Below are 20894 nucleotides of genomic sequence, written 5' to 3'. Positions count from 1 at the left end.
CTGCTGCTCGGAGCAGGAGGAGTTTCTGACACCTCCTCCTTCTGAAAAGAGTCACTCCTGACAGCGAGTGCAACATGACAACACATGGATGTACTTTTTAAAAGACAAGGTCATTTAAACCTTGTGACTGACACACTGACAGACAAGATCCACCAGATTTTAGAGATGAGATAAGATGAAGGGAAAATTAGGTCAACAGAAAGTGAAATGATCAGAAGTATTCAACGCATCATCAGAACAGGGTAGGAAATTAGCGGGGGCTCGGGGCAAAAAGCTCCTAAAAAATCTAGAATTGCCCTTGGAACTGGGGTGACAGGGGCTTTTAAATGCCCCCATACAATAAAGAGTTTAATAATTTCTGTATTTTAACATTATTCTGTATAATTTGCAAAGTGTGACTTGAAAATGGCCAACTAGGCATCCGTACAACCCCCGCCCCTCCTCCTACTAGTGTTATTGACCTCAGTGACAGGCAGCACAAGCTAGCTGGCCAGCTAGTTCACTCATGTTTTTGTCAAGTACATTAATAACATGCCACACAATCAACAGTGTTGTTGAGATAGGAAATGGGGATCTTTAACTGTGATTGTTTATGAACTTTTAGAAATAAAATATGCTTGGATAAGAGTCATTGATTGGTCTGTCAGGCTACATAGGTGAAACTAAAGTATTTCCCAACATTTGATCAAATTGCCCTGGAAATTATCCAAAATGCCCCCGAAATATATTTCACAGGGGCAAAAATAGCCCTCGTTTAAAAAAGTTAATTTCCTACCCTGCATCAGAAGAATAAAAGAGGAAGGGGGGGGCACGGTGTCGCCTCACAGCTAGAAGGTCCTGGGTTCGATTCCCACCTGGGACGCTGTGAGCGCTGAAGGAATGCGTGCCCGGCCGCATGTCCTCGAGTGCCCACCGCCCGGGTGGGGTTGTCAAAAAAGGGCCTTTCTGTGTGGAGTTTGCATGTTCTCCCCGTGCCCCCTGGGGGTTTCCTTCATATAGGAACCCCACACCAAAACATGCAATATCCTGTTCGCTCATGTGGTGCCTCCTCTGGTCGTTCGGGGTGCCTGTTCGGAGGGAGGGGAACTCGTTGGAATAGCGTGATCCTCCCATGTGCTATGTCCTACCGGTGAAGCTTCCCCTGTCAGGTGAAAAGAAGCAGCTGGCTACTGCCCATGTCTCGGAGGAAGCATGGAGCCAGTTTCGGCTCTCCCCAGATCGGCAGAGGATGAAGTAGCAACCAGGATAAATAAAAAATTAGCACTAATGGGGGATAAAAATGGGAGGGGGGGGGGCGGCGAAATAAGTATAAAAGAGTCTTTTCCTGCTTAGATCCTCCTGAAGACCAGAGTCTCTCCAGCCTGCATGGCCTCCAGCCATGTTTACAGCACTGTGTAACACCGTGTATATTTCACCCAGCTGTTTGTTCCGATGTGTTGCATGTTTACTCACGGTAAAAAATCACTTGTTGAATATTCCAGTAAACAGCATGTTCTGTATATCAGCACACAAGACAGCAGCCATCTATCAAAGAGAACATGACCAAACATCCAGCTATGAAATAAAGCCATTTACCCCTTACATTTTATAATAATGTGCCAACGGCCAAACGCTCAGTTACAGTTACAGCCAGGGTTCCCACACATTTTTAAACATCAAATTCCAGGACTTTCCAGACCCAATTTCCTCAAAATCCAGATCTGACACAGCAGTTTGAGACACAGATCAAGGTTAATTATACTGTTACCACTGAGAATTTTTACAATGAACTAGCAGGCTTCACAGAAGCTCAGACAATTACAAAAGAGGCTTGAATTCTCAACTGTGCTGTTACAGTAATGGCAGACTATGTGGTCTCTTTCCTTACATTTCTATTCTTGCCAAAAATGTATAAATTCATTCAAACACTTTCAATGACCCATGTCCATTTTCAAAAACTTTCTCAAGGCCTTGCTTTTCCCTCAAATACAAAAACTTTCAAGGGTTTAAAGGACCCCCGTGGGAAGCCACCATGTAACCGTACCGTGTCAAAGCGATCTGGAAGGAGTGTTTGGTTTCATTGAGTGGCAGTGCTCCTCCAGTTCGCCTCGCGGAGAACATGATGTACCATTCCATTCCAAAACACAAAAACACATGGCTGTCAGTCAGTCAACCCTGCAAGGAAACGCCGAAGCCAAGCATTCATTTGATCTTTTTATTAGAAAACAACAATTACAAAACTTTGGCAAGTTTGGTGAATCAACAATTGGATTTGTATAAAATACATTCAGTTTGTTCTTTTCTTTTTCCCAACACGTGTCACGGAAGCCACACCACGGACCCTGAAGGCTTCATTCATAATCCTACGGATTTTTTTTTTGGAAGTGAGGATAGAAGCATAATCCTCGAGTCAGTTTTTGGAATGTTCTTTGTCCATGTGTTTTTAAAGTGGCATCATCTCCAGCGCGTGAAGTCTTGACGTTAACGCCGAGCCGTGTGTGTGTGCTGGCTGAGCTTCACAGGCTGGCATCTGGCTTCCATCAGACACACACCACATGGCTCGAGTCCTCCAGCCCTCTGCTGCTTCACACACACACAAACTTCTCATCTTCTCATCATCTCTCTTTAAGTCAACAGTGCTGTCACCGCCGTGCCACAGGCCTCGCATTCATTAACACAATAGCAACGTTTCTCTTGGAAGTCATCCAAAATGCAACGACTACAACCGTTTTTTGTTCGATTTTCTTTGCGTATAGCTCTCTCAGAATAGATTCAGTTCAACTCTGCGGAGAGAGCTACTCCCTCAAACTCTCGTGCAAATCCTCTCTCCTCATCTGCAGATAATTAAGGCATTATGTGTTTTTCCCTTTTATATATCGTTACCTGCGTTAGGTTAAAATATCTACATCTGCTTCACTCCGCTTTTCTGCTCCACCACCATGTTTCAGATATGTGCTTATCGTTCATTTGAGTAACCGTAGAAATCATTACGAGCACATCTTGAGTCACAGCGTATATCAATGTAGGCGTTGACAGGCAAAGAGGAGCTGGGCATTGAAGACTATAGCTGCATTTCTCTCTTCACGCCTTTCAAAGGCCATAAAATGTGCTCATTTGCAAATGAGCCGCTAACATCTGCAGCTCCAACTCTCTGCCTGACAAACATCAGATGATCTTTACCCCCCAGTATGTCCCAAACACCTTCAAAACTCATTAGATAGTTTTTCGTGAGGGATTCGTTGATTGGGAGGTATCTGTGGCTCACTTCGTCCAGAGCCAAAATCACTTGGGGAGGACAGGAACCGATGGGGAGAAGTTATTTCCTTCTCTTCCTTATCTCTAACTGGACAGGAAAGTGTCCCTCAGTCTTTCTGGATTGGAAAAGAAAAGTGTGGGGTTGGGCTTCTCCGTCGAAATCCAGTTCCTGTGAGCTCCTCCTCCTCTTCCAGCCTCTCGGCGCTCCGGTCCGTCTCCGCGGTGCCGGGTGGGACCGGGTGCCATTTTAGCAGAGAGAAGTAATTCAGGAGAAGACAAATCTCTTCATTCCTTTTCTTAATTGAAGTGGTGTCGTCTCTTGACGCTCCTGGTTCAACACGTCATGCAGCGAGGCCTCATGTTGATGGGCTGAGGGTTGGGGTCGACCTGCAGGCATGACGGCAAAAGAACAACATCATGAGACACAAAGGTAAAGACTTGAATAGGCAGATGAACTCATGTTCCAGGCAAAACATTTACAGCTGCAATATATTCAGCCTACGCCCACGCATTTGTTTTCATTGAGTTGCTGTTGTCCAATTCAGCTGTGATCTTTTTGTTTTTCGATTTGCTTCTTTCGGTGGTGAGATGTTTCATAACGCCTTCAGGCTTTCTATTTTCTGATCTCACCTACACAAAGTGAGAATCTCTTCTCTCATCTTACAGTAAACAAACACAGAGCACAGTGCCTGAACGGTGGGCGTTTAGGGCCAGCGTGTTTTCTCACCTCGCTGTACACCGGCGGGGGTCGGAAGCGAAACTCCTGGACGAAGGCCATGAGGGGGCGCTCCAGGATCCCGCTCAGGTCCTCAGCAGCGGGACGGGGCGCCGCCGGGTCACGCTGCCCCGCCTCCTCCTCCGTCACCACGGAGCTGTAGTCTGGAGGAGCTGTGGGCGGGGGAGGAAGGAGAGGTAGGATTAGTCAAGACGCTCCCACTCAGAACATCACAGGTCTAAACACCGAGCCCTGTGGGATGCCACTGAGTCATTACTGCAGTGCAAATTCTTAAAAGCCACAAAGCCTTAGCCGCTTTTTCGCCAACAGACATCGATTCGATCCAACATGAAATCTCAGCTGAATGGAAAATGTTGATTGTTTGTGGGTGTTGGCGTCTTCACCCGCTGTGATTTTGGCAGATATGGATCATAAACTTTAAGGGAAAAGGCCTCCACACTGACAAAGAGGTTAGAGCGCTGCTTCAGATGCAAAAAAGAGAGAAAAATAAGTTGTGATTTATTCACATAATGGGGAAAAATGAAACTGATTGCATCACTTTTTCCCCATTGTAATACATGAATAAATCACATGTTTTTGTACCTGAAAGCCTCTCTAACTGCTCTGTTAGTGTGTGGGCTCTGTCTTCAGTCATTCATTTGTTTGACCAGTTTACTGCTCCTACACACCTGGCTTACTCACTGCTATGCTCAGAGTCAGGAGTGCAAGCTTTGCTCTACACTGTTCGGTTATGGATCATAAAAATGGTGGAAGCGGACAATAAAAACTGCTGAAAAGGAAGGCAAGACTATCCTCGCTTTTTTTTAAACAATCCTGTCCTGCATCACAGCTAGACAGGATCCTGTCCTGCATCACAGCTAGACAGGATCCTGTCCTGCATCACAGCTAGACAGGATCCTGTCCTGCATCACAGCTAGACAGGATCCTGTCCTGCATCACAGCTAGACAGGATCCTGTCCTGCATCACAGCTAGACAGGATCCTGTCCTGCATCACAGCTAGACGGGCTCAGCTCTTGACTCTGTGCGGTAGTTGACACTTACGCTCGGGCTGCTCGGGGATGGCCATGCGCAGCCACTCCAGGTTGACGCTGTACTGGCTGCTGACGCTGGACGTCCGGCTGCCGAAGGGGTGCAGGGGGATGGTGCCCATGACCAGCGGCAGCTCCAGACACAGCTTGGATGTGCCGGGAACGTCAACACAAACCTGGAAGGGAGGATGGGGAGAGAGATGATTTTAGGAGGAGTCTGATACAAAGTCCTCCGTATGCTAAAGGCGCTAGCATGCTAAAGACGTAATGCGTCATGAGACTGTAAACTGTCTTGGATAAAAGCATCCAAAAGGTTTACATGATGCTACAACACAGGGTTCCCACACATTCTTAAACATCACATTCAAGGACTTTTCAATGACTTTCCAGGCCCAAATCCCCTCAATTTCAAGGACCAAACACAGCATAGTTTGAGTCACAGATCAAGGTTAATTATTGTTACAACACTGAGAATTATTATAATGATATAATCACAGACGACAATTAAAAAGAGAGAGAGGGTTGAATGTGTGAACCCTTCCCAACTGTGGTGTGTTGTGGTCTCTTGGCTTCAATTTCTATTCTGTCCATTTATGTCCATTTTCAAAAACTTGCGGTGAAAGCGTCCACACTGAAAACTCCACTCACCCTGAGCATGTACTCCACTTTGATGATGCGGCACTGCAGGATGGAGGGGCCCACGGGGGGGATCTTGATGGCGCGGCCGTGCCACGTCTCCCGCCGCCGGGCGCCCACCACGTCGCCGCTGAGCGTGGCCACCACTGAGCGCTTCTGCTTCATGGTGCCACGGGCGATGAAGGTCTGCGTCTGAGTGATGTAGGCTTTGGGCACCACGGAGCGCGAGGTGGAGTTGTCGAACTCGGCGAACACGGGAATCACCTCGCCTGAGGAGGGGGGGAGGGGGGAGAGCGGGTTAGGAACCTGGTGACTCGACGAACGGTTGTTTTAATTGTCGATTGATCCGTCGATTATCTTCTCGATTAATTGACGAGTTGTTTGGTCTATAAAATGTCCGAAAATGGTGAAAAATCTTTCCCAAAGGCCAAGACGACATCCTCAAATGTCTTGTTTTGTCTACGACCCAAGGATATTCACATTTAAGAAGCTGGAATCAGAAAATGTTCTTTTTTTTATTACTTAAACCCGTTAATTGATTATCAAAAAAAAATTGGCGATTCATTACTAATTCAATGAATTGAATTGATGATGAATTCAACTAATTCATCACTGCAGCTGTAGTGACTCGACTATAGCCTACCAGCCCACAGAGTCACATGCTTCAAAGTGTTCATTTACTTCCTGGACAAGTGATTTGGAAGAACATCTTTCAGAATGTGATGTGCCAATTTAGGTGAGTGTTTATCCTCTTATCCTTGTCTGACCCAACAAATCTAATCTCAAATCTAATTTGGACTAAAGTTGGAGTTGGTTCAAGTGTTAAAATGTAGTAAATGAGACAGATTGTCACAGATGTGGCTGTACAGTAGGTAGCTGGATCCTCACCTGGTGTGTAGCCTTTGCGGTCGATCTTGGCAGTGACAGAAACTTGTCCAAAGTTGCGGTACCAGACCCGCGCCATCTTATCCTTCGTTCCGGCCTGCGGCGCCTAGAAACAAAACCAAACACTTTGCATGAGCAAAAAAAGAAAAACAACGGCTTGGAATGGCCAGAAAAATAACCGAGTGTAATATCGTCACTGTGAAGAGACTGTGGAGCCGCTCACCAGTAAGGCCGGTGTGTTGATGTCAATGGGCTCGATGACTGTGAACTCCTTCTTGATCTTGCGGACGGTGGCCCATGGCCGGTGCAGCTTGACCTTCACCCAGTAGCGGATGCTGCCATGTTTGCCCTCGAACGACGTGACCAGCGTCTCCTCTGGCAGCTGGAAGCTGAACGGAAACTCATGTCTGCCCGCAGGAAGGACGGTCGGCTCGCCGTTATCTGAGGGGGAAGAACACGGAAAAACGAATTTATTCGTTTGTTTGTTTGGTCTTGTTTTCGTTCATTTGGTTTTACATTGTGAGGCAGTGGTTCTCAAGGACCACCAGCGGTCCTTGAAGGGGTTTTGAGGCAGTCCCTAGCAAACTGATTAGGTTTAGAGGGAGATGTTAAATTTCAGCATAATTTCAATTACAAGTTAACACGATTAGACAATGTAGACAAATGACAGTTTCACTGTCATCTCTCTAGCTACAAGACGGATTGATATATAAAAAAAAATTGAGAATCACTGTTGCTGTGACTCTTATTCTAGAATAGACTAGATGACCTAGATGATCTAGACTAGACTAGATTTTACAATAGACATTACAAGCAACCAACAGTCAAAGGTCACGTGACGTCAGCTCAATATCCCTGTGACCTGTTGAATGATCATGTGAGAGAGAGAGAAATGCTGGGAAGGCAAAGAGCAAATCAGAGCGAGAAGATACGATCGGGTGTGTTTCTGAACTTTTGAGAGCTGGTTGAGTGGTGGAACAGCCTTCCCTAAAGCTACAGATCAGCCCAACCGGTCAAATGTTTCAAACCCGTCTGCAAACCTATTTTAGTCGTTGGCCTTTCAGTGTCTTTGACATGTTCTTCGATGCTTGATGTCATTTATACATACAGCTCATTTAATTATATACATCTACAGTAGTTTAGAGTTGTATGTGGTCTGATTTTTTTTTTTACTTGGACTTTTAGTTTTAAAAATCCAAACTTCACGGTGTCAAACCCAGCTCGAAATGAACTGCTGTCCCCTCTAAGAGCCACCCACGGATGTGAGGAGACTTCCACTTCTTTGTGGCCGTAGCAGCACAGTGCTGAGACGGAAAACACTCGACTCAGCTCAGTGAAGTACGGAGAAAACGGAAAGTTTGTCTTCACCGTTTCCTGTGATGGATTCTCTCTCCTGTGTGCAGAAACACAGAGGAAGCTAAGACCGCTGGCAGCAAGTCAAACAAAAAAGAGAGAGGCTATTATCCTTTAAAGCAGCTATATAAGTCAAGCTGATGTGACTGGAGGGGTTGTTTTCAGGAGGAAGGCAGGCTGGCAGCCCAGCCCAGCCCACAGGGGCACGGGGCTCCTCCTCCTCCATTGTGCTGACGGAGGATATGTTTTCCTCGAGCTGCTGCTGCAGCCCGTCTCTCCACTGCTTGGCTTTTTCCTCCTGTTGCCACACAGGTTCAGGAGCACGTGTAAACGCGTTTAGCAGCAGACTCCAGGCCTTTTCTCTCCCCTTTGTTCCTCACAAACACCTGTCTGACTTCCATAACAACAGCTCCGACGCGCAACCATTCCAATCGGTTGGCTTGTTTGTTTGTTTTGAACGATCCATTTTCGAACGATACATTTTCACACTGCTGCTGCAAAAAGTTTCAAAACTACACCGATCAAACTCAGTACTTTTTATTTTATTTTGCCGTCTGAAAAGGAAGTAGGTTTCACAATGACCCAATGAATTCATGCAGAGAAGCTTCGTACTTTAGGAAAACAACATACTGACTTCCTAACTTTTGTGCTGCAAAACAACTCCGGTCGCAATGAATGAAGTCAGACAAAATTGGGAGGGTCTCCGTTTTCAGCGAGGAGCAAAACAGCACTAGATGTTTGCTCAATGAGGCGTGTGAAGGCAAAAGACTGCTGATCTCACCAGTTTCACTCTCCCCATCTATTGATCAAGTTATCACCAACCAACAACAAAACTCTCCTCGGCTGGGTGGAAAAACAACCAGCCCAGGGTCTAACAGAATAGTTATCACTATGTTCCCTTCACTAAACATTGACACAAAGAGAATGATGGAGGGATGTTTTGATTTCAAGATCTGCATGAAGCATCTATCTATATCATCTATTTCTATAGTGATTCAAGAGAGAACTCCAACCCCTTCCTCAGATTGGGGGGGGGGATCCCATCACAATGAGGAGCAGTTTAATGTCACAATTCTGTCATTGTTTAGACATTTAACAATGAGAGACTGAATAAGAGCTGTTCTGACCCGGTTTCACTCTCTGCTCAGTAGGGCTTGTTCTGACCCGGTTTCACTCTCTGCTCAGTAGGGACGGTTTTCTATCTCTGTGTCAAGTTAGAACCCAACAACCAAACACTTCTCAGATGGGAGGAAAACAACTAACCAGCTCCTCAGCAACATGAAACAAGACTCAAAGCCTTTGGAAACCCAGATCCACAATAACCTTCTAACTATGTCATTTAGGGTTATTTAGGATTAATTAGAAATTAGTTTCAACAAGTTTGAAACAAAGTTTGAAATATTGTCATGTACGTTTTTGTAAACGTTGGGTTTGAATTGGGATATAGCCTAGTAATAAAACATAAAATAAAATAAAAATACTATTTCAAGTTCCACTGTGGTTCCATTCACTAGACATTGGCACAATGAGAGCATGTGAGACTGTTTTGATTAAGGTTTCACTTTCTGCATCCATTTCTATATGAAGTTAGACATACTGTAACTCCAGAACTTTCCTCAGATGGGAGCAAAACAACAAACCAACCAACAGTCCTCAACAATATGAAATAAGACTTAAATTCCAAAGTGGTTTCATTCACTATATTTGAATAATGAGTGTTATTTGGATCCTAATTCCCACTTTCATCATCAGTTTAAACCCATTTAAATCTCCTCAGGCTAGGATGTAGTGTGACACCCCAGGGTCTAGTGAGTGTGCCTGGCTGTCTGTCTGTCTGGAGGACTGACCTGCCTGGAGCAGCACCTCTCTGCGGTTCAGGTACTCCACCTCGTCGCTGTAGTTCTGGGTGTAGGCGGTGCTGGAGCCCGCGGAGCGGGACTCGGTCCAGTGCACCTTGGCGAAGCCCTCAGCGTGCAGCTTGAGCGAGTCCACCCGGCTCTGTGCGGCCAGCCACAGCACCACCCGGCCCGACACCACGTCCCCGCTGCTAAACACGGGTGGACAGTCCAGCTCCGGAGAGTCGAACTGCACGTCAAACTTTTTCAGCTTGTCAAAAATCATCTCTGCTGCTTCTTGCTCTGTGTGGATCCTCTGGCTCTCTGCTTGGTAAGACTCAAACTGTTGCTGCAGGCCGGCTGCAGCCCTTTTTGCAGGCGGGGGAAGGGGGCGGCCTCTCTGGGTTCATTATGTAAGGCCTCAGGAGAGAGCCCTGCTGCCTTCAGGGACCCCGCCTCGGCTCCGGTGTCGCAGCCTCCCCCTGAGTCAGAGTTATTATAGTTTTGTATTTTTGCTTTCAATTCAGTTTAGTTTCAGGTGGTTTCCAGAGTGGGTCTGCTTGGTTTAGTTTTGTTTTGAATGTTTCGTTTTCATTAGCTTTAATTAGTTTTAGTTATTAGTTTTAATTTTGTACTATTATTATTATGGGGTGTATTTGTCAGGGGCAACATTTAAGAAGTTCAGAATAGGTACTATTACAATACAGACACTTGTGAAGGCAGTTGACTCACAGTCATGTAGACATCCCAGCCTCAATAATATGCACCAATGCCTCCTCTTGCTTGTTGTGTTGACACATTTGACCACATTGACAAAGACTAAAACTAAAGTCATTTCTGTATTTTTAATTTTATTTTAGCTAGTTTTGTAAGCACACAATATCGTTTTTCTTTTCTAAAGTGTCGTTTTTGTTTCAGTCAACTCAAATGTTTCTTTCACACCTAGGGGACACGCCGTGAGCTGCAGAGGGATGAGAGTCTGTGGGTTATAACACCAACCAAACACTCCAGCTGGCTGCTGTCTAACTGTAGCTGTTTAGTTTTTTTGTAGTCGTTTAGTTTTTAGTGGAAAGGATAACAGCTGCAGAAACAACAACTTCTAAATGATGGGGAACATATTGTAACTGTAGTGATATTTACAAAGAATACCAAATATTCATAACACAAAACAATAAAATACACAATTTTCTTTTTTAATCTCCCCCTAAAAGTTGCATCTTGTGAACCAAGATGATGTCATAAGAAAATCCCCACTTAGTTTGCAGCCATCTTTACCACTCGGTCGGCTTGGTTCCACAGAATGTCCACATTTCTGAGCCGCGCCTGAAGGCAGCATAATAAACATGTAGTCTGGGTGTGGAGGCAGCTGGGAGGAAAACATGCCTGGTGATTGATGGTTACAGGTTCTTAGATGAAAACAGGCTTACTGAGCATGCCTCAAGTCTGCCAGAGTTCACTGTTTACTGCATGTGGCTCTGAACATACTGTTACTGTACACAGGACATGCACACGCATGTCACACGCATGTGCACACGCATGTGCACACACATGTGCACACGCATGTGCACATGCATGTGCACACACAGCTCTGCACAAAAACATGCCACTCTGTGCAAACAAATCCCCTCGTGGAGAACTAGTCCTATTGTAAAATATTATAAGACTAGTTATCTAACTTTACTTATCTATCTTGACTTATCCGTGTACATTTCATTTAAGAGCAAAAGAAAAACATTTCTGTATTTTTAAGTGGTTTTTACCTACTCTTATGTATATATTAGATTGCAGTGTTACACAGCTCTGTTGGTACATGTCTTTATTCTAGTACTGTATGTCTTTAATTGTACGTGCATTTTTTGTTTTTATTTCACACTTGCTTTGCCAATAATGTAAATGATGTTTCCCAAAATGCCAATGAAGCCGCTTTGCATTGAAAATTGAATTTAATTGACTAGAGAAACAGCAATGGAAAACTACAAGACCAAAAACATATATACCCAGTTCCTGAACCCCATTTTCTTATCACATAAAATTCACTTGTGTGACATGCAAACAAAGCTGGTGGTTGTGAGCAGACTGTTTGAAAACTGTGAGCAGCAGGAGAAGAGTCAGGCTGCTGCCCTCTGCTCACAAAAACAAAGTTGTTTACTCCTTTGTTCCCCGGGCAGCGTTGCCAGATCTCGCGAGAGAAACAAGCAGCAACCAGGACTTAAGCTCCAGCCCGGGGTCTGAGGTCCTTCTCCCCGCCTTGAAGACGGTTTGTAGATCGAAAGACCTGGCTGCTTGTTTCTCTCGCGAGATCTGGCAACGCCGTCCCCAGGAGGTGGAGGAGGACGAGGGGAGAGCAGGAGCGCCACCGCCTGGCAGAGTGAAATCTAGAGGATGAAGCTCATGGAGCCCAAAAAAATAAGTGAAAAGCATAATACAGTTCACGGCTACAAGTAACAAGTTATTTTTATCTTCAAACTTTGATTATTCAATTAATCATTTAGTCTATAAAATGTCAAAGATAATAAATGCCCATGATACCCATCACAGTTCCCAGAGTCCAAAGACTCCTCAGTCTGACCACTGACCAGCAGACAAAAAAACATTCATAAAGATATGAAAGAGAAATGTGAACCAGCAAATGTTTGGTACTTTTACTGATAAATGACTAAAACAAATACTTGATTATCAAAATTCTAACAGATTAATTTTCTTAAGTACGGTCATTGTTTCAGCACTGATACAGATATTTGATCTAGCTGGTATTTAACTTCCTGTAGGTTAGTATTTAACTTCCTGTAGGTTAGTATAAAGACAGACGGTCTCCCACCTTCAGTATGATGAGTCTGTATAAATAACAGCAGAACTCAGATGGGACTCCTGAGGAATCCGGCCTGAGGTGGAACTGAACCTGGCCTCCCCTGCCCCCTGCTGGTGATCAGCGGAGGAACAGCGTGGGTCTGTGCCGGCTCTGATAAGAGGAACGTGGAGATCTGCACAGAACCACCCACCTGATAAACACTCCACCCTCCTCTGGCCCGCTCTCAACAGACTTACTTTGACTTCACTATTTCAGGGTTCCCACATCTTCTTAAAGCAGGACTAAACCCCAAAACACTTTTTTCAGCTTTTAACACATTGAGTGCCAGCCGTTTTTTCAATCCTGTAGGTAAGTTGTGCCAGGTTTTTTTTTGAGGATTCTGGCTCATTTTACAACAGCCGAGGATTCTTTTCTGTTAAGACTTCGTGAACACCAATCATCTAAAAATAACTAATATAATGTGTGCTTTCTCTGTCTAAAAGAGTTAGTTTGCAGAGTTAGTAGTTATGTAGATATTAGCCGTTGAGTACAGCATGGTTTTAGCGTATGAGACAGGAAGCTGAGATAATCGCAGTTTTGTGAAATTCAATCAAACAGCAGAACAGTCACCTGCCTGTGATTATGGGTGCCCTTGGGCAAGTCTGTATACTGTATTGTGTGTGTGTGTGTGTGTGTGTGTGTGTGTGTGTGTTCGCGCGTTGCTCCGCCGCTCTGAGAGGAAGAGATCTCTGTCCATTCTTTGCCCCCACAGCGTGTCTGTCTCCCACTCTGTGTGCTCTCTCTCTCTCTCTCTCTCTCTCTCTCGGGACTAGAGAGAGAGAGAGAGAGAGAGAGAGAGAGAGTGTGTGTGTGTCTCCAAACTCCTCCCTCCGTCTGTGCTGCTGAGGGAGGATTCTCCGCGGCCGTCTGGACTGTAAAACTGTTTCTTGAGGTGTCGGCTGAGAGCTTTGAATAAGCTTTTGCGATTCTGGTCTTATTTATGCGCAAAGGTACTCGAGTGTGTGTGTGTGTGTGTGTGTGTGTGTGTGAAATCGAAAGAGTTTTCGCCCAGCTACTTCCTTGAAAATTACACTGGCTTTCTCCAGCGCGCTGGCTGGCTGTGGCTCTGGCTGTGGCTGGCTGTGGCTTTGTCTCTGTCTTGGGAGAGAACTGTCGCCACTTAGTGGTCGGTAAAATAGATTATACACATTCTCTTCCTCCCAATATTGATATAGAAGACGTAAAAGGGGTTGATTGATGTCCCACCGTCAAAAAAAAAAAAATGTTTATGTAAGACGAGATAGCTCGTCTATGGCACTCAACCGTTGGATTATGTAAGACGAGATATCTCGGCTATGGCACTCAACGTGTTAACTGGCTTTTGGGGTGGTGTGTGAAGAATTCTGGTCAAAATTTCCACAATTGAGACCAAATTTATAATATTCTACAATCTTTATCATTTTCAACAGCATAAGTGCCCTCTATGGGTTCAAACCTGCTTTTTTTTTTGTCCTTCAAAATGTCCAAAATGTGCTTGCATCCTACATCACAGCCAACTCCCGCCTTCCCCACTCTTGTGATTTTTTTTTTCATGTGATTATTACTGTAGTTCACGCCAGGAGTTGCAACATCTCTATTCACTCCAATGGACCAGTTTTAGCGCGAGCCCTTTAATAGCGCAATGCATCATGGGTAATCGCATACTGTGGCTAATGTTAGCAGCTAGTTAGTTATGTTACATGGCAGTAAAATGCCACACATATTTGGTTGAATGACTAAATTGATATAACTTTTAACCATTTGGATGGTATTTAGGTGCCATGCCTGAGCTGCTGAGTGAAAGATCGGTGCTCCCAAACTGGCGCCACACACACCTTCAGTAACATGATGGTTTGGAGTGTGCCTTGTGCTTGAAATCCTAAAAAGAAAGAAATCCACTTCAAATCCGCTTTAAATAAAGAAAAGGATTTTAAATAAAGAAAAGGATTTTAAATAAAGAAAAGGATTTTAAATAAAGAAAAGGATTTTAAATAAAGAAAAGGATTGGTTCAGGCACCGGTATCGGAAAAATACAAAACGATCCCCATCCCTATCAGTAGTGTGGAAGTGGTTTGGCACTTAAGAGCATGTACAACAAACTAATATTTGAAGGCACAGTGTTTTGTTTATGCTGACATATAAAAGTATAACACTTATTTTCTTGCAATTGTATCTTGCAATTGTATCGTTGAGCATATCATTATCTCAGAAATATACAGAAATATTGTGATATTATTTTAGGGCCATATCGCCCAGCCCTATTGCCATAAACATAAAGTAATGATGACAGACTATTTAGAGGCTTCACTGAGCCTCAGTCACATGCATCCTTCAGGTTAGACTCTAGGATCCCACAATGTTGACTCAATCAAATGAATAGCATGGGATTAAGTGTCCTGCAGGAATACCAGGCGTCTGCTTAATCCCATGCTATTCATTAGATTGAGTCAACATTGTGGGAGGTTTTGTGATAAGTGATAAGGTCCAGCAGGTTCAAACAGGCTGCTGCTCTCTGACTGGATGCTGTGGTGGATCTGAATTTATCCACACTACTCTCGCCTAAAAACACCTGGACATGTGCAGAGATGTTTTTACGATCATTTAGATTTTCCATAAGTTTATTCAAGATAACATTCAAGATAACAAACAGAGGGTGCTGCAGCACTGTATTGGAATCGCAATGTAAATAAAAAAAATATGATTAAAATGTGTTTTATATGTTTTATACTGCGATATTTAGGGTTTAGTTGAAGACTATGAGCAAAGCAAAGAGGGTGGAGATATTATTTTTGATGTTTGGTTTATAATAATAAGATAATAAAATATAATCATAATAATAAGTTCAGTGTTTCTGCATATGTTGCTGTTACAAATTCAGCGGCGCCCACAAGAGTCCCTTCCTTGCAGCACCCCCTACTTAAGAGAGTTCCAGCGCCCTGCTTTTTAGATATTGGTGGTTTTTAACTATATAGTTTAACCGGATGAGGGATTTGAGTCATCAGATGTCTGGATCAGAAGTTCTTAGAGAAAAAAGCTGAGCAAACAGGTTGACTCTGTGATGCCAAAGAGCCTCGGAGAAACTGTGTTTTTTAACCTGAAACTTCATTCAGTGTTTTTACCGGGTTTAATTATCGGGTCCATTGTTGTGGAAACATTTCCTGAACAATGAACACTCGCTACGTCACGATGCCATTTAAATCCTCTTTTATCATTTGATTGAGAGACCCCTAGCGGCAGAAAATTCCATTTGTACGTTAAGTGTATGTTCTCTTCGCAAGGCCAATACTGATACTTCTGGATTGAAGCTGCCGATCAACAAGCCTCTGGAGCAGCATTCAGTCCATCATGAGACATTAAAACGGCCCACTGAAAGCAGAATGGTGAAAGTCTTTTAGTGTCAGCAGAGAGAGCCACCACACCCACACCTGTTCAATGGTAGAGACACTCTGGGAGACATGACTGAATTTAAAAGAAGAATTCATTAACAAAACAAAAACAGTTTAGACAAATAAACACCAGTGAGCTTTGTAACAAGTGTTCACTGAACAGGCAGCAGCCTGCGTGTTGGAGGAGGGGGAGGGGGGCGGGGCCAAAGAGCCATGTGTTGTTTTTCTGGTTGCCATGGCGACAGATGCTGCTTTTTTTGAATGTCCCTCCCTCCCCTTCCTTCCTTCCTCCTCTCTCCTCGGCTGACTGCCCCAGTAAAACACAACCTCTGACCTCATGCAGACCACTTCTAAACAGAGGTCTATTTCCCAAAGTGTGCGTGATGTGCGACATTTTATTTTTTTGAGCAACATGCCAAGTCTAATTCCTTCCGTACGTGAAACTTATTTGGCAAATAAAAGTGACAAGCTGCCAGCTGAAGAGGGAGCAGATCATTTCTGTTCTATTTCCACGCATCATTCTGCTGGTCTGACAGCATCATTCTGCAGGTCTGACAGCATCATTCTGCAGGTCTGACAGCATCATTCTGCAGGTCTGACAGCATCATTCTGCTGGTCTGACAGCATCATTCTGCAGGTCTGACAGCATCATTCTGCTGGTCTGACAGCATCATTCTGCTGGTCTGACAGCATCATTCTGCTGGTCTGACAGCATCATTCTGCTGGTCTGACAGCATCATTCTGCTGGTCTGACAGCATCATTCTGCTGGTCTGACAGCATCATTCTGCTGGTCTGACAGCATCATTCTGCTGGTCTGACAGCATCATTCTGCTGGTCTGACAGCACTGCTTGTGCAGGAGGTGGCTTTAGGACAAGTCATGAGGGATATTTTATAGAGCAGCAAAGTCCAGTGGCTGATGTGGTTAAGACAGGATAAGACTGGTGTTTCTAATGCATTTCTTACACTCAACAAATCCTATGAAAATAACAAAATCAACAATGCGTTTGTTTTATTCTCGTTACTTTCTGACTTCCCCCCTTCTTCACCGTTTTTAGCCGTCAACCCGGAAGGCGGAAGGCTCCAATTGTGAGCTAAAAACCTTTAAATAGCACTCACAAAGACACAGCAAACCCTATTTGTTTAAATAGCACTCACAAAGACACAGCAAACCCTATTTGCGACTAGTATTACCTAGGGACCTCTAGTCAATTGTAATAATTGCGGAGGTCATCTGTGATCTTAATCCTGTGCGAATCTGACATGTCTGTAATTTGTAAAGTAAAAATTCAGAAGGTCACACAGGTCATGTGATAATATTAGTCCCGTACAAACCGGCATCTTGGGGTCATATTGTTGTGACTTGATAGGGCTTAATTTAAGCAGATCTGGCTGTGCAATGCATTAAAAAAAACACCATCATCGACATATAAATGGACATTACTGGTCTATAAAAATATCTATACATTTGTTTTCCCGAATGATCGCCTCATTTATTTCAGATGAACTGCTGCAGATCTGGATCTTCCTGCTGCGTTTGCTCCTCTGCTCTGGCCTGACCCCTCTGGCCTGCTTTAACTGAGCATGTTGTGTGTACAATCAAACATTAACGCGACCCGTCTTCTATTTATTTACCCTCCAGTCCGCTCCAATGGCCGTCATTCTCCCCTGTGTCACTGCCATCTGCATCAGGGGCATTTCACACATCACTGTCCCGCACCACACAGAGCCGGGAGCTCCACTGGTCTTCATTTTGGACAGTCTTAATGGGCTCTCGCTCGCTCGCTCTCTCTCTCCCTCCCTCTCTCTCTCTCTCCCTCTCTCTCTCTCTCTCTCCCTCCCCCTCTCTCCCTCCCTCTCCCTCCCTCCCTCTCTCTCTCTCCCTCTCTCCCCCTCCCTCCCTCCATGCTTTGGCAGCATCTTAAAAAAGGAGATGCAGTCCTACAAAGTATTACAGATACAGGTAATACATTTGTGAAGGACACATTATGGATGTCGCAACAAAACTATAAACTAGGGCAAATACAATAATATTGTAGTGGTATATATAGGAGGAACGATAGCACACAGTGTGACACAGTCAGTAGTGTTCAGTACAGACACACTTTTAAGAATATTATAGGAATATTATAGTGTTTTTTGGTTTGGATGTTGGATTGCAAAATAGCCATTTTCACTGTGCAATTTCAAAATAGGTTTGACTTTTAAAGAGGCCCTAGTATAGGAGGAACTTGTTTTTTCTTGTTTATTTGTATATCTGATCCAAGACGTGTAATGAAGAAGACATTGTTCAAATTAGATTTCATCAGAGCTATATGGCATTGTCAATTAGCCAATTTATTTAATTAGTTTTGGACTATAACTCCAGTCAACGCGTCACCACTGGACTTGGTAATGATTGATTGATTTGAACTCAACCATATCTATTTGTGGAACATCATGACAAAAACATCAAATATGTCTGTGTGTGAGTCATGTGTGAAAAACAGAAGCTTTCAAGCGGAAAAGTCTGTCTGCATGTTGCTGGTTTGATGCCAGAGAGCCCGATAGAGACGAGACGACTTCACTGCAGCTTGTCTGCTGGTCGTTTCCCACAACAACCAGAAGAAAGCATTGAGTCCAAGTCAATGGACAAGTCATGTGACTCAAGTCCCCAACTCTGTGTTTAATACTTGACTCTGACTTGAAAAGGTTTCTAAAGACTTGACTTGAGATCTTGTGTTTGTGTAAATGACAGATTGAAGGTGATGAGATTTGTTGTAGCAGACGACTGAATTTAAATGATGTTTTCTGAATTTGTATGAAATGATTGAATTTAATGCGGTCCTACATACTTCGGACTTGACTTTAATGACTTGAACTTGACTTGGTGTTCTACATTTAGACTTGGGAGTCGACTAGAGACTTGTGCCTCAAGACTTGAGACTGACCCGATCACACCTCTGACAGAAAGGGATGGGCAGGTACTGACCTCGGATCAGATGCTGCCTCTTGCGGAAGTAGGTGATCTTGGAGGTGTAGTCGTTGTAGACGGAGTTCATGCCCACGCTGCGGTTCTCCAGCCAGTGGGCCGTGGCCACGCCCCTCCCCAGCGCCTTCATGGAGCGCAGCCGGGTGTCCCACCGCAGCTCCAGCACAGCCCGGCCCGACACCACCTCCCCGCTGCAGAACACAGCCTCCACGGGCCCGTCCAGCTCCACACGGAAGCTCCTGATGGCTCCCAACGCCATGCCTGTACTGAGCACAAAAACACAGCCCAGAATAGATCATTCACTGAAGCAGCCAATGTTTATGATTTTAGAGCCTTTTGAAGAATTTGTGGGTGCCTAAAAACCCTCTCAGCTGCCCTGAAATCACTGGAAATACTGTAAAATATTGCCCCAATAAATGCCTTGAAGCGTTCATAACATATAATAATAATAATAATAATAATAATAATAATACATAAGTTTTATATAGCGCTTTTCTGGGGAACTCAAAGACGCTTTACAATACATAGAAAAGTAATACAGTAAACAGAACTAAATAACAAGAACGAAAACAAATACAAATCAATAGATTGCAGAGATGGAATGGTGGTTAGAGGTAGAAGTCAGATATTGTAGGCTGTTTTGAAGAGGTGGGATTTGAGTTGGGTTTTGAAGGAGGTGAGTGAGTCGGAGTTTCTGATATTGAGGGGCAGAGAGTTCCAGAGGGTTGGGGCAGCGATGGCAAAGGCTCTGTCACATTACAATGTGTGTTTTCTGTAGGCTAGATGTTTGCGTTGTTTTTTTTAATGTAGCCTATGTTCAAATTTAAATTAATAAAAAAATGTATCACAAAAAGAACATACCCATTACATTACCACAATAAACGCGTGTGTGCACACACACACACACACACACACACACACACACACACACACACACACACACACACACACACACACACACACACACACACACACACGCACACACTTTCCACCTAGTGTTATTAGTAGCCTTTAACACTAACGTTAGCTAAACAAAGTCATTGCTAAACAATAGGCTAACATTACACAAATAGCTGCTGACTGGTGAAATGGTCATTCATTATATAAACAGCAAGTATGTGGTCATGTAACACAAAATACCGGTAATTAATGTTGTTGGTTTATATTTCACCACCAAGCGAGACAGTTATGTAGTGCTGAGTGGTTATTTTCTTCTGTCTGTGTATCAATAGACCCTTTTCACGGGGGCCATTTTGTGTCGAAAAGGCAGGGTAAACGCAGGTGCAAGCAAGGCACTAATGAGGGTTTCCAACTTGGAAGTTGGAAACCAACTTGGAAGTTGGAAACCCTCATTAGTGTTTTGCTTGCACCTGCGTTTACCCTGCCTTTTCGACACAAAATGGCGCCGTGATAGCCAAATTCACCGTTATGCGGCCACAGGGGCAGATTGTGCATTTAAAAACCGTTAGGAACGCGTCTCAGCCAATTAATCATAATGAGGACGGAACTGTAATTGTAAATAGCAGCTGCTGACGGGTCTCTACCACTGAGATATAGGTCCATGGTCTCTACTCACCGGCGGTGCGCGTGGACCCAAGATGCTGTCCGAAAACAGGCGACTGTTTCGTGCAGAAGAGGGAAGACGCTGCCTCGGTTGGTATATCGTCTCTCTGGGTAAACACGGGGCAGTCTGTATTCTCAATGGAAGCTGACCGTTTATAAACGCTGGCTCGTTACAACGCCCAGAAACAAAAAGTAGATGCGAGTCACGCCCACCCACAACGAAGAGGAGAAGAGGAGTCGAGGAAGAGGAGCGGGGAGGCAGAAAAATAACGAGGATTTCCGGTCACAACTTTCAAAATAAACCGCCAGGCAAGTCACGTTTATGCCGTTTGCCTGTCAGCAGATACATGTATTGTGGTAGATTAAATATGAAAAAAAACAACTACATAGGCTACAGTTTCAATTAAAAAACCTTTATTTAGCCAGGAAAGGGCACGCTC

At 44.2% G+C, this 20894-nt stretch overlaps 2 protein-coding genes across 2 annotated transcripts; both read right to left on the bottom strand.

Moving 5' to 3' along the window:
- Positions 1–2190: 2190 nt before the first annotated feature.
- On the bottom strand, positions 2191–10132 carry LOC310786511 (arrestin domain-containing protein 2-like). The gene is made up of 7 exons (XM_083647730.1): positions 9721–10132; positions 6744–6961; positions 6524–6626; positions 5648–5904; positions 5013–5175; positions 3962–4122; positions 2191–3621 (listed from the first exon to the last, which is right to left on the bottom strand). The coding sequence occupies exons 1-7, from the start codon at positions 9992–9994 to the stop codon at positions 3568–3570; spliced, it is 1230 nt and encodes a 409-aa protein (XP_083503856.1). The 5' UTR covers positions 9995–10132; the 3' UTR covers positions 2191–3567.
- Positions 10133–15746: 5614 nt separating this feature from the next.
- On the bottom strand, positions 15747–20577 carry LOC310786512 (arrestin domain-containing protein 3-like). Its single transcript, XM_083647731.1, has 3 exons — positions 20468–20577; positions 18892–19157; positions 15747–15901 (listed from the first exon to the last, which is right to left on the bottom strand). The coding sequence occupies exons 2-3, from the start codon at positions 19148–19150 to the stop codon at positions 15879–15881; spliced, it is 282 nt and encodes a 93-aa protein (XP_083503857.1). The 5' UTR covers positions 19151–19157; positions 20468–20577; the 3' UTR covers positions 15747–15878.
- Between the last annotated feature and the right edge of the window lie 317 nt (positions 20578–20894).

The sequence above is a fragment of the Poromitra crassiceps genome, assembly GCF_964638095.1.
Source record: "Poromitra crassiceps genome assembly, chromosome: 12".
Classification (NCBI taxonomy): domain Eukaryota; kingdom Metazoa; phylum Chordata; class Actinopteri; order Beryciformes; family Melamphaidae; genus Poromitra; species Poromitra crassiceps.
This window is presented reverse-complemented; position numbering and strand designations above follow the sequence as displayed.